This window comes from Cotesia glomerata, linkage group LG4, assembly GCF_020080835.1.
Source record: "Cotesia glomerata isolate CgM1 linkage group LG4, MPM_Cglom_v2.3, whole genome shotgun sequence".
In the NCBI taxonomy this organism is placed as follows: Eukaryota; Metazoa; Arthropoda; class Insecta; order Hymenoptera; family Braconidae; genus Cotesia; species Cotesia glomerata.
In genome coordinates this window covers 3,226,527-3,238,577 of record NC_058161.1, presented here as the reverse complement: position 1 = coordinate 3,238,577, position 12,051 = coordinate 3,226,527, and the positions used below count along the sequence as shown (strand labels likewise).

Below are 12,051 nucleotides of genomic sequence, written 5' to 3'. Positions count from 1 at the left end.
TCGAAAACAAGGAAAAACCCTGACTCAGGTTCAGGTATAGCGCAACAGACTTCTACAGCTCTGGCTTATGATAGAGCAACTCTCTACTTTTAAACACAGCTCTGCAAGCTCTCCAAGGTTCATGGACTTGAAAAACTTTTCAGAGGTCGCGTAAGTTCGACCAAAACATTTCGACCTACACATTTTTCACTAAAATAATTTAACAAATTATAAATAAGTTCCGGCCTACTTTAAATTACTTTATCTCGTGCTTATTGCACAGTTGACACAGTCATAGTTCATCAAAAAATACTTTAAGTGTCATCAATATGAAAAAACAAAATTTATAAAAAAATAAGTAAGTAATTATTATAAATAAAAACAATTACAATCTAACTAAAAATCTTTTTTTTCTTTCTAGTCATCATTTACTTTAATTTCAACCTCCAAAAATGGAATCATTAGAATCAGCGCTTCCGTACGTATTAATTGGCTGCATTTTTTACGCCTTCGGCTTGAAGTGGTGCTGCGAGTACGCAAAATTCTGGATCACCCCGAAGCGCAATGAGGAAAACGACCCATCAAAGTCCAGAAGAGTCGCTCGATACTGTGAAAAACTGTTCTCAGTTCATCCAATAGAAGGAAGTCTCAAATTAATCGCCACCGCGCTCGGTCTCGTGGGTACAATGATCGGCGGTCTTCCTGACAACGAAACAGTATCTCCAAAAGTTGTCCACGCGACAATTTATTTATTCTTTGCATTTTCCGGTCTAGTAGACGTCCTGACGTTTTACTTCCCAAGAAATGTGACCAACAGCCTGGCGCATTTAGCGCTTGCTCAAAGTTTCTTCGTGGAAGGGTTCCTGTTTGTCTGGGCCAGCGGAGCGACGAATACTCCCAACAAAATCCTTGCGGGAGTTGTCTGGATGACTTCATTCACTGTCTTGCTGGAAATAATCTGGCCAGACATGAAGATTCTAAGAGGTTTCACTACTATTCTTCATGGAGGATGGATCGCTCACATGGTCAGGACATATCCTTTAGAAATTTTGTCTCCTGAACGAGTAGCTCTGGCATTTTCTTGGCACATTGCTACTGCTTTTGCTGTGACGCTTTGCATTGTTTGTGTCACTCGAGGATGCATGCCCAAATTACCCGAAGAACCGCCGGAAATTCCTATTTATGATTATTGTCATGAACCTCATCATGATATTTAAATTTAAATATGTTAAAATACTTGTCCATGACTGATTATTATTATTATTATTGTAATTTATAATGATTATTTAATTTTAAAAGTTAGACTAGTGTTTACAAGTGCCAAAAAAATGTATTCTTTAGGGTATTTTTTGTAGGAATTAATATTCTTTTTAGTATTGTGCCTTTGATAATTTTTTTACAGACAAGACTATTTTTGGAAATTTTATAATACAACACTTTTGCATCAAAAATTTTGTAAAAATTATAAATAAAAGAAATTAGTAGAATGATTGGCTCAACAAACTATCCCCGCACTTTCCCGTTAAAACATTAAGAAAATAAGAAATGAGAAATTTTCAAACCATCTGATTCGGTGTAAAATGTCCAAATAAGATGAATTAGATACACAGAAAAAAAATTTATTTGAATCAAGTCAATAATTCTGAAGAACTTCATTTTCTTGACTTGAGTACAAAAATTCTTAGACTAAGAAATTTTTTTGTCTTAAGGAGTAGTAAAAATTTTAAAACTTCCTGAAAATTTGTAAATTCAATCTACGCAGCCTAGTAATTAATAAAAAAATTAAAAAACAGTAGATTTCCGGAATATTTAATGAAATAATTAGATTTGAAAATAGAAATTTTCACATGTAGGTAAATGGAGATACCAGCCGTATATTTGGTTAAGAATTTTGAAGAAATTTTATTTTCATTGAATTTGATTGAAAAAATAATAAGGAAAATATCAATCTGATTAATTAATAAATGTAACAAAAAAATTTTTAATTAAAAAAAAAAATTAACAATTCAATTTGCCGTTGCTCGGAATCGAACTGAGAATTTCATGAAATGTCCAGTAATTAAATGTCGTATTGTACATATTTATAGAGATGTGACTAGAGATGTAATTTTTTTTGCCGACAAGAGGGGATGAGCTACGAATTACCGTAGAAAGAAGGATCCGATTAAAATATTAAAAAAAAAATTAAATAGTGCCACTGTATAATTTTCCACCACTTACACGTTCAATGTGTATATTCTCAAGATTTTTTTTCTAGTGAAAAATTTCATTTATTTATTAAGTTAATGATACAAAACTCAATTATTTTTTCGCGTAAAAAAATCTACTTTTAATTGATTTTAACGTCATTATATCTGTTGAGGCTGAGAGCCAATAAGAATTAGGAAAATCATTCAATTTTTTTAAATTAATAAGTGTAATAAAGGATTAATTATATATCTTGTTTTTTATAACTGTATAAATTTTTTTTCAATGTAACAGCGACAAGATTAATATTTTAAAATTTCAATTTAGCATTTAAATTTAGATTTTAAATAAGAAATTTTATTTTAATAATTTACCACCTGAAATAATATTATTTTTTCTAGACAATATTGAATAAAATTATTTTCTTAACACTAAATTCACATGAAAAAAAAATCCAAAATTTTATAAAAGTAACAAACATTTTTATTTATCAAAATAGCTTCTTTTTATTACCAAACAAAATAATTATTTAATTATTTAGATACTCATCAAATTACAAGTTAAATAAGTATTATTATCAACAATATTAATTTAATAAATGTCACAAACTGAAATTAAATTTATAAATAATTGAACTGATAATTCTAGAATATTAATTATTATATATTTTGTTTTTTTAATCAAACAACGCCAATATTAATATTTACAAATTTCATTCTAGCGTTTGGATTTATATTCTAAAAAAATAAAAATTTATTTCAATAATTTACCACCTGAAATAATATTATTTTTTGCAGACAATATTGAATAAAATTATTTTTATAGACAATATTGAATAGAATTATATTTTTAATACTAAATTCACATGAAAAAAAAAATCCAAAATTTTATAAAAGTAACAAACATTTTCATTTATCAAAATAGCTTCTTTTTATTACTAAACAAAATAATTATTTAATTATTTAGATACTCATCAAATTACAAGTTAAATAACTATTATTATTAACAATATTATTTTAATAAATGTCACCAACTGAAATTAAATTTATAAATAATTAAACTAACTCTAGAATATTAATTATTTTTTACTCATATTACAAATTTTTAATAAAAATTACATTGTTCCCTATCCCTGAGTCAAAATATTCTCTAAATACCCTCTCCACGCAAATCAACCTTCCAATATCGGTGTATTGAGTTTCTGCGGCTCAAACGGAACCAGATGAACAGCTCCAGGAAGCAGCATAGGAGTGACCTTCTCCCTGAACTCATACGGCAGAAAATCATAGCAAAAATCATAGAAATCCTTCCTCGTAACAATAATCCCCAACCGTGCCATTTTCTTCATCAGCTCTTCCAACACAAATTTATAATCCTTATACTCTTTCTTCTTTATAATAACTTCAACAGCCTTAGCAAGCTCAGTAACAAACTTTTCCGACTTGAGTCTTGTCTGGAGCTCATATTTAGCTTCCATTTTCTTCCACAAAAATTTATAAAGCCTATCAGTGGCCCAGTGCTTCGGCCTAGGCAACCTCGGCTTCCTATAAACCACCCCATTAACAATAAACGCCTTATTAACCTCTTTAGCCTTAACACTCTTCTTAACCAAGCTGACACCAACTTTCTTCTTCACCGGCATCAACTTCACCGGCTTCGCCTTAATAACAGCCATTTCTTCCTCCATTTGCTTAGCAAAAGACTCATCCCGCCGCTTCTTTATTTCCTTCATCCTAGCATCGACTTCTTTCAGCAGATCCGAAGACGCAAGCGGCTTGGTACTGATATGCAAAGATGGTCTTGCAGTGCTGTTGCTAAAAAAGCTCAAGATAGACCTCTGGTTACTCTGAAGCTGCTTAGACCCTACTGACTTGTTAGATTCTACAGCTTTATTCACTGTCCTTGACGTACCAGGTCGAGTTTCTGATGGTCTAGCTTCTGCAATACCCTCTTGAATAGCCTCACCTAAATTATCATTGTCGGAATCACTTTCACGGAAGGGTAAGTCACTTGGAGTCGGATTTATTTCTCTAGGTTTACTTTTATTTTGTAAAGACATCTTGGAAGTATTTCTGACATACTTATCTAACTCTTCATCAATTTCATCACTATCAAACTCATCTGAACTTTTATCTTTATTAAAATAACGCGTTGAAGAATGTTTCGGTGAACCTAATTTAGATTTACGTTTAGAAATTGATTTCTTTTTTTTACGGTCTATACTTTCAATTCTACTTATTTCTTTTTCTTTACGAGGAGTTTTTTTAGCTATTTCTTCTTCTGCTTCTTCATCTTCTTTATTATCCACTTCCAGGCTTATTTCTTCATCACCTTCCTGATTTTCTACTTCTGGACTTATTCCTTCATCACTTTCCTGATTTTCTACTTCTAGACTTATTTCTTCTTCTTCTCCTTCTTCTTGATTTTCTACTGGACTTATTTCTTCATCACCTTCCTGATTTTCTACTTCTAGACTTATTTCTTCTTCTTCCTCTTCATCATCTTCTTCTACTTCTTCGCCTTCTTCTTGATTTTCAACTCCTGAACTTATTTCTTCACCAACTTCCCGACTAACTTCTTCATTACCTTCCTGATTTTCTACTTCCTGACTTTTCTCATTATCTTCCTGATTACTTCTATCCTGACTAACTTCCTCCTCATCTTTCTCATCATCTTCTTGATCATCAGCTTTACTTCTTTCTCCACCGTCCAAATCCCCAACAACTGAACCCACTTCTTCACCCCTAAAACTTTCTCCAGCTTCCTGACCCTCCACTTCATCAAAACTTTTCTGACTATGATCTTTTCCTCCCAGCCTCTCATTCCCTCCACCAACCTCCTTAACCTTCCTATTCACCACCTCATCCTCATCCTCCGAATCTCCAAAAATTCTCCTCTGAATTTTCTTCCCTTCCTCCAAAACAATTCTCGACCGCTCAGCAAACTCACTACCATCCCTCAAAACTTCCTTAGAAACCCTTCCAGACCAAGTCTTCCTCTGTGAATCCGTCAAACTCTTCTCCAAACTAACTCCAATCTCCTCTTCATTTACTTTATCCTTAGACCTCCTAGCCTTACCCTTCCCCAAACTTTTCTCAGGAGTTCCATCCTCCAAAACTCTTCCAGACCTCGTCTTCCTCGCCGACCCACTCAAACTTTTATCAGCTTCAATTCCCGAATTCAAATTATCAACCTCAGAAACTCTCCTATGAGATTTTTTCCCTACACTCTTCTTCCTCACCTCAACCCTAGCTTGAGGACTATTTCTAACTGACTCACCTTCACTCTGCCTAGTTCTGCGCCTATCATTCAATTCAACCCTTGAAATCTCCTTCTCTTGCTGACTAATAATCGCATCAGAAGTTTGTCTACTCTTCCTACCTTTCTTTGGACTCTGTGCCTGAGAAACATCAACATCCTCTAAATTATTAAGACTCTTCCTATTTTCTTTATCAACAACCTCTTCATCTTCCTCAAAATCATCAGCTCTAAAACCTGAAGCTTCTTCAACAATACTTTCTTCAAGAATTTTCTGACTTTGACTTGGATTTAAAATTTCTTCTGTTTCCATTGGCTCTTCACCACCTTCTTCTTTTTCGTCTTTTTCGTCTTCTTCTTCTTCTTCTTCTTCTTCTTCGTCTTCGTCTTCGTCTTCGTCTTCGTCTTCTTCTTCTTCTTCTTCTTCTTCTTCTTCTCCAATAGGCTCGTAATTTTGACTATTAGTCTCTTCCTCCAAAGGAAGATTTTCTATTGACTTAAAAGTTTCACTGATACTAGTCGTTGAAGATTTGTTCTCCGAAATATCAGAATGTACCGAAGATGCACGAGTTCTTAATAAATTTTTGCCTCTATCAGAATGTTCACCAGCTGAGTCACGAAGTACAAAATTATTACTGCTTCTTGAATTAGATTGAGATCCTCCTGAAGTCAAAGATTTGTTGTCATTTTCATCCTGATTTTCTATTTCTGGTCTTAAATTTTCGTCTCTTCTAGATTCTGATATTGATATTGATTTTTTGGACTGATCGGGGCTCTGTTCTTTTTCAGAACTAGTTTCGCTGATGATACTAGCAAAGGGATCTCCAGATTGAGCTACATGTTGTCTGAATCGCGGACGTTGTTGAGAGGCTAGATCAAGATCACTGTCGCTCTCTATGGTTCCATCTCCATTTTTGCTTCTGGTTGAGCTTCGTTGGCTTAGATTGTTCTTATTCTGGGAACTGTACCGAGGTGAGTTTGAAAATGTAGTACGAGGCTTGACGATGGTTCTTCGGTCTTCGGGAGGCTGAGAAGGTCCAACTGCTGATACGTCGGTTTCGTCGAGGACTTTTTCGTAGAGAGAAACTCGGGAAATACCAGAACTAGCGCGGCGAGGTTTCTTGAAGATTGTTCTCTTGGCTCGTGGCTCGTGCTCGCTTTCTGATGACTGGAAGCCTGAACGGTGACCTCGGTCTATCATTTCGCTTTGAGATAAAGACTGACGGGGATCTTGTACATGCCGGTTAGATGCTCGTGCTGGCTCGGATTCTACTGCTGGTTCAGAGTCAAATGCTTGGGAGAAAACGTCTCCGGTGCTTTTACGGGGTTTGGATCCTAGCAGCTTTCTGCGCTTTGGTGGAGGGATTGTTGATGACTCTGATGTTAATGTTTCGTTTGTCATGTTAGCTGGAAAAAATTAATTAATGGAAAAATAATTATAAAAATTAATCAGGGTCACAAAATAATTAAATTTAAGAATTTTTTGTTTTTTATTTTAAATAAAATTACTAATTATAATTTCAATTATTCTTTTTTTTAAACTAAAATTTTATAATGAAAATTGAAGTTAAAAAAAAACATTTCTAAATCAATAAAAATCCATAAATTATATTTACCAATTGATTTTAATTTATGTTTTCAGAATAAATTTTATCAAATTAATTTAATCAGTTATTATTGAGACTTTCTCAAGCTCTAAAAAATACAATAATAATTAAATTAGCAACCTTGCAGTCACTATGTGACTGCCGAGACTTGTGAACTATAAATAAAAAAAATTTTGGTTTTTTAAATAATGGCTTTTATTGAATTGCACTGTACTTTTTTAACTATTGATGTTTTTAAAGATATAAGCTCATTCCGATGTTACACTCATCAAGACCTTTTATTTGAGTACCCACATCAATTTTTTATATATTTTATATAACCGTACATCAAGGAAATACTCCTAAAAATTGTACGTTAAAGGAATAAATATATTTTATAAATTATAAATACGTATATATGAAAAATATATCAAAAATGCATGTAGGTACTCAAATAAAAAGTTTCGATGAGTGTAGTATCGGGATGAGCTTATATCTTTAAAAATGTCAATAGTTTACAAGATACAAGGTCATTTCTTAATTATTGATATTTTTAAAGATGTAAGCTCATCCTGATGTTACACTCATCAAGAGCTTTCATTTGGGTACCCACATGCGTTTTGATATATTTTTCATATATACATATTAGGGTGGCCCAAAAAAACTGACTATTTTTTTTTTTTGAGTCTCGAGTGAAAAAATATTAGTTTTTGATGTTTTAAGAGCCCTCACCAAAGGACAGCTTAAAAAAAAATTTTTAAGAGGTCACTCCAAATTTTTTAAAATTTCAAAAATCGTCAAAAATCGAACTTTTTTTTTTTAATTTTTTTTCTCGTTATGATATAATTTTATAGACTAAAAAACAATAAGTTTCTGAAAATTTCAGTTCAAAATTTAAATTTTGAAAGGTTGCTCATAATTTTTTTCAATTTATTAGTGCATTAGTTTAGATTTTTTCGAGCGACCTTTTACAATTCGAATTAAAATTCCATGCATTTTTTTTTTTTTTTATTTAGTACCATAATCGATAAAAATACATCACGAGATGAACTAAAAATCAAGCTCAATACAGAAAAAATAATTTTTTTTAATTTAATAATTTTATTTAATAAACTTCCAAGCGTGGATTCGAATCCCAGGCTGGTCTTAGAAACCAGCTTGGTTGAGATTTGACCTTGCCGCGTAGTTTAAGATTTTTACAAACCAAAAAGACCCCAACGTACCACTCCCAACACTTAAAGTCGGCGATATGACTAATTAAAGAAAAAAAAAAAAATTATGAGCGACCTTTCAAAATTTAAATTTTGAACTGAAACTTTCAGAATTTTATTTTTTCCGGTTTATAAAATTATACCGTAACGAGAAAAAAAATTAAAAAAAAAAATTCGATTTTTGAAATTTTAAAAAATTTGGAGTGACCTCTTAAAAATTTTTTTTTGAGCTGTCCTTTGGTGAGGGCTCTCTTAAAACATCAAAAACTAACATTTTTTCACTCGAGACTAAAAAAAAAAAATAGTCAGTTTTTTTGGCCCACTCTAATATAGATAGATAGATAGATAATAATTTTATTGGACTCTAGAGCCTAGGCTCCCTCAGAACCATCATCAAATATACATTTATAATTAGTGTATGATGTACAGAGTTTTATATACATAAAAATAAAATCAAAATAAATATATTAATTAACAGTAATAACATGTTAATCATGCTTATAAATAATACTTGTGTTATACAAAGCTCAACAACCTTCAATAGCAGTAATAAACGTTCAATATAGCAGATCAATAATTTTGGAAATAATAATCATAGCACAGTCTACGGAATATTTCAAAACTTTCGGCTTTTGTAATTTCAGCTGGCAGCGCATTCCAGATACATATACCATGAACAAGAAACGAGTTATCATACATACAACAATTAGATCTAGGTAGCCGCAGATAATCTTCCCTTACATCGCCTCTACGCAACGCAACCGGCAAAAATTCTAAGTGACATTTAAATAGCTGACGATAATTTAAATATATTTCTTTGTAAAAGAGGCATGCTATAAAGTAGTTTCTTCTGTCAATCAGCTTTAACCAACCCAGCCTCTTAAAGTACGGAGTAATGTGTTCAGCCCTCGCAATTTTATAGATATAGCGAACACAGCAATTCATTTTGCGCTGTAATCGCATTTGCGAGTCATTAGTAATATATATATATATATATATATATATATATATATATAATATATATGAAAAATTAATGTGGGTACTCAAATGAAAGGTCTTGATGAGTGTAACATCCGGATGAGCTTAAATCTTTAAAAATGTTAATAGTTCACAAGATACAAAGTCATATCTTAATTATTCTCTCAATAATGTAAATAATCAAGAATTAAAAATTAAAAATTTATTACTGTATTTTTTAGAGCATAAAATCTTAATAATTAAAGATAAAATTTTGCAATAACTGAATTATTTTAAAATAATTTATTCCAATGGCTCATGCTTCTAATTATTGACTACATATATCTGTAAATATTCACAATAAAATATTAAAAATAAGAATCTAATAAACTTACATTTCCTAACAGATTTTTTAGGACTAGGTTGAGTCCTTTTCCGTGGCATCATATTTGAGTCACTATCATCCAACCGTTGCCAAAACGACTCATCACTACCCAAAAGTTGAATAACACCAGAGTCAGGATTTAAAATGGACTTTGAGTACCTGGAGGAAGACGTAGATCCTAAGTACTTTGACATATTTGATTCATCAGGGAGACGTCTGAACCAGAGTTCATCATCTAAAAATTAAAATGAATAAAAAAATAAAAAATTACTATTAAATTAAATATAAATAATAAAATTAAATATACATACCGTCATTGTAGACATTGGTGTCATCATTGAGAACACCAGAATTATTCAGTGATCCTCGTGAGCGACGACGATTCAAGCTTCTTCTTCTTGCCATAATTATTTATTTTTGTGATATAATTATAATTATTTAAATTGAACCAAAGATTTTTTTCACTCGACAATCTAACCTCAAAATATTGGGTTTGACGCTCATTTGTGCGCAAATAACCGGTTAAAAATTTCACGGTCGGGTGATCACAAATTGTGAGCACAAAAAACAAGCCACTTTTTAATTATTAATTTTTTTTTTTTAATATTTGTTAAGATAATTAAATAAATAACTGTGATGACGGATAGTAAATGACTGTCGTGATCATAACAAACATTACCCGCGTAAAATAGAGGCTATATAGTGTGTAAGTGTAAATATTTACAGCCGGCTTCAAGTAAAAACTGACATACCGTTTGATGAAATAATAGAATGCGATTAAATTCAATTTGAATTTAAAATGAAAATAAATTTAGCAGATATTTAATAATTTTTAGAATTTTTTTTTTTTAATAAATTATAGCAAAAAAAATTAGAAAAAAAATTGACATTTAGAAATTTTATAAAATAAAAAATGCAATTTTTTAAAGTAATTTTTTTGAATAAATTTGTTTGTTAAAAAAAATTAAAAAATTCTCGAGTGACTATACGCTTTAATGTCATGAATTTAAAATAAAATAGAAATTTCTGAGTAGCATTAAAATAATTAACAATTTAAATAAATAAAAAATAATTTTCTGTCAAAAAATCAGGTCAAAATTTTAAAAATTAAATAAAAAATTAATTAAACTAAAAAAACAAACATCTGAAAATTTTTTTTATTGATAAATTTAATTTTTAAAAGAAATTTTTTAAATAGTTTAAAATTTTTCTTTGTAAAATAAAAAAATTTTTAGATGCTTATTATTTTCAGTTTAATTATTATTAACAAACCTCGGCGGAGAAATAATATGCAGAAGGGTATCCTTATATATTAAAATAAATAATTTATTAAAAAATTATTTATTTTAATACATACTTGCTATCAAACGTCACTTAACTGCTATTTCTCTACCGGACGATGCCAGATGATTTGATCAGCATTCAAAAACTCTGCTACTAACTTTTTATGAAAATAAAATTTTGCGATAACTGCCGAAATACTTAATACACTTTATACACTTCAGTATGATTTAAAACTGTCCTTTCGAATATCACGGTCTAATTTAATGTAGTTTATTTATAATTAACAATAAACTAAAAATTCACTAATCGTTTATTTATATGAAAATTAATTTAGCACACATTTAATCATTTTAAAAATTTTATAGTAAATAAATTATGGCAAAAAAAAATTGACACGTAGAAATTTAAAAATAAAGAATGCAATTTTTTAGAACAAATTTTTTTGATAAATAAAATTAAAAAATTTTTAAGTGACTGTCATTTATATATCTATGCCTATGAAAATGTCCGTTTACTACACATGCGCAGTACCTTTCTTTTCTGGATGGACAATATGGCGTGAAAAATTTAAAAGTATTTTATTTTATTTTTTAATTTAATCAATTTTATTAATGAAAAATGAGATTATGAAGCATACACTTTTGAATTTTCTAAACTTTTTACAAATTACTCCTTTAAATTTTCAAGTTTCAGCTAAATTAATTTTAATAATTTATTAACCAGTCAAAACTCACGTGAATTTTAGTGTCTCACTTGCACTACAGCGCCACTCTATAAGTCGGATGTTGTTGTGTGAGCAAAATGCTCATAACGTGAGTGCTGACGGGTTAATATTATGTCTATAAATGATTGGACAATTTTGATAGCTGTCAAACGAATGAAAAATGAAAAAACTTCAATTATAGAAAAGAAAAATTTTTATAATGTCATTTTTAAAATTTAATATTTTTATTGTTACTTTTTGTATAATTTACACTTATTTTAATATTTTAATAATACTTTTCTCGTGAATTGGCGCCATCATAACATGTAACAGCGAGTATGGGTATTATTATTTATTATTAACAATTAATTTATTCAATAATAAATACTATTTTTTTTTGTTCTAGGTTGAAGACATCTTGGTGAGTCATAATATTTTATTAGAAAAAATTTTCATGATTTTTTTTGGAAAAACTTTGCAGGTTTTTATACTTTTATTTTT

The 12,051-nt window shown here is 30.2% G+C and overlaps 2 protein-coding genes across 5 annotated transcripts; one reads left to right on the top strand and one right to left on the bottom strand.

Moving 5' to 3' along the window:
* The first annotated feature begins 133 nt into the window (after nucleotides 1-133).
* LOC123264395 (transmembrane protein 45B-like) lies at nucleotides 134-1,213 on the top strand. Its single transcript, XM_044727685.1, has 2 exons — nucleotides 134-336; nucleotides 403-1,213. Exon 2 carries the CDS (start codon nucleotides 432-434, stop codon nucleotides 1,194-1,196), a length of 765 nt encoding a protein of 254 aa, XP_044583620.1. The 5' UTR covers nucleotides 134-336; nucleotides 403-431; the 3' UTR covers nucleotides 1,197-1,213.
* Nucleotides 1,214-3,258: 2,045 nt separating this feature from the next.
* LOC123264384 (uncharacterized protein DDB_G0290685-like) lies at nucleotides 3,259-10,263 on the bottom strand. 4 transcript variants are annotated; one of them, XM_044727662.1, is made up of 6 exons: nucleotides 9,875-10,263; nucleotides 9,574-9,798; nucleotides 5,863-6,831; nucleotides 4,687-5,760; nucleotides 4,537-4,653; nucleotides 3,259-4,497 (listed from the first exon to the last, which is right to left on the bottom strand). In XM_044727662.1, exons 1-6 carry the CDS (start codon nucleotides 9,966-9,968, stop codon nucleotides 3,338-3,340), a joined length of 3,639 nt encoding a protein of 1,212 aa, XP_044583597.1. In that variant the 5' UTR covers nucleotides 9,969-10,263; the 3' UTR covers nucleotides 3,259-3,337. The 4 variants fall into 4 exon arrangements, with proteins under 4 accessions (XP_044583597.1, XP_044583598.1, XP_044583595.1 ...); XM_044727663.1 differs by having other exon boundaries at nucleotides 3,259-4,527; nucleotides 4,579-4,653; XM_044727660.1 differs by having other exon boundaries at nucleotides 3,259-4,653.
* Nucleotides 10,264-12,051: the final 1,788 nt, after the last annotated feature.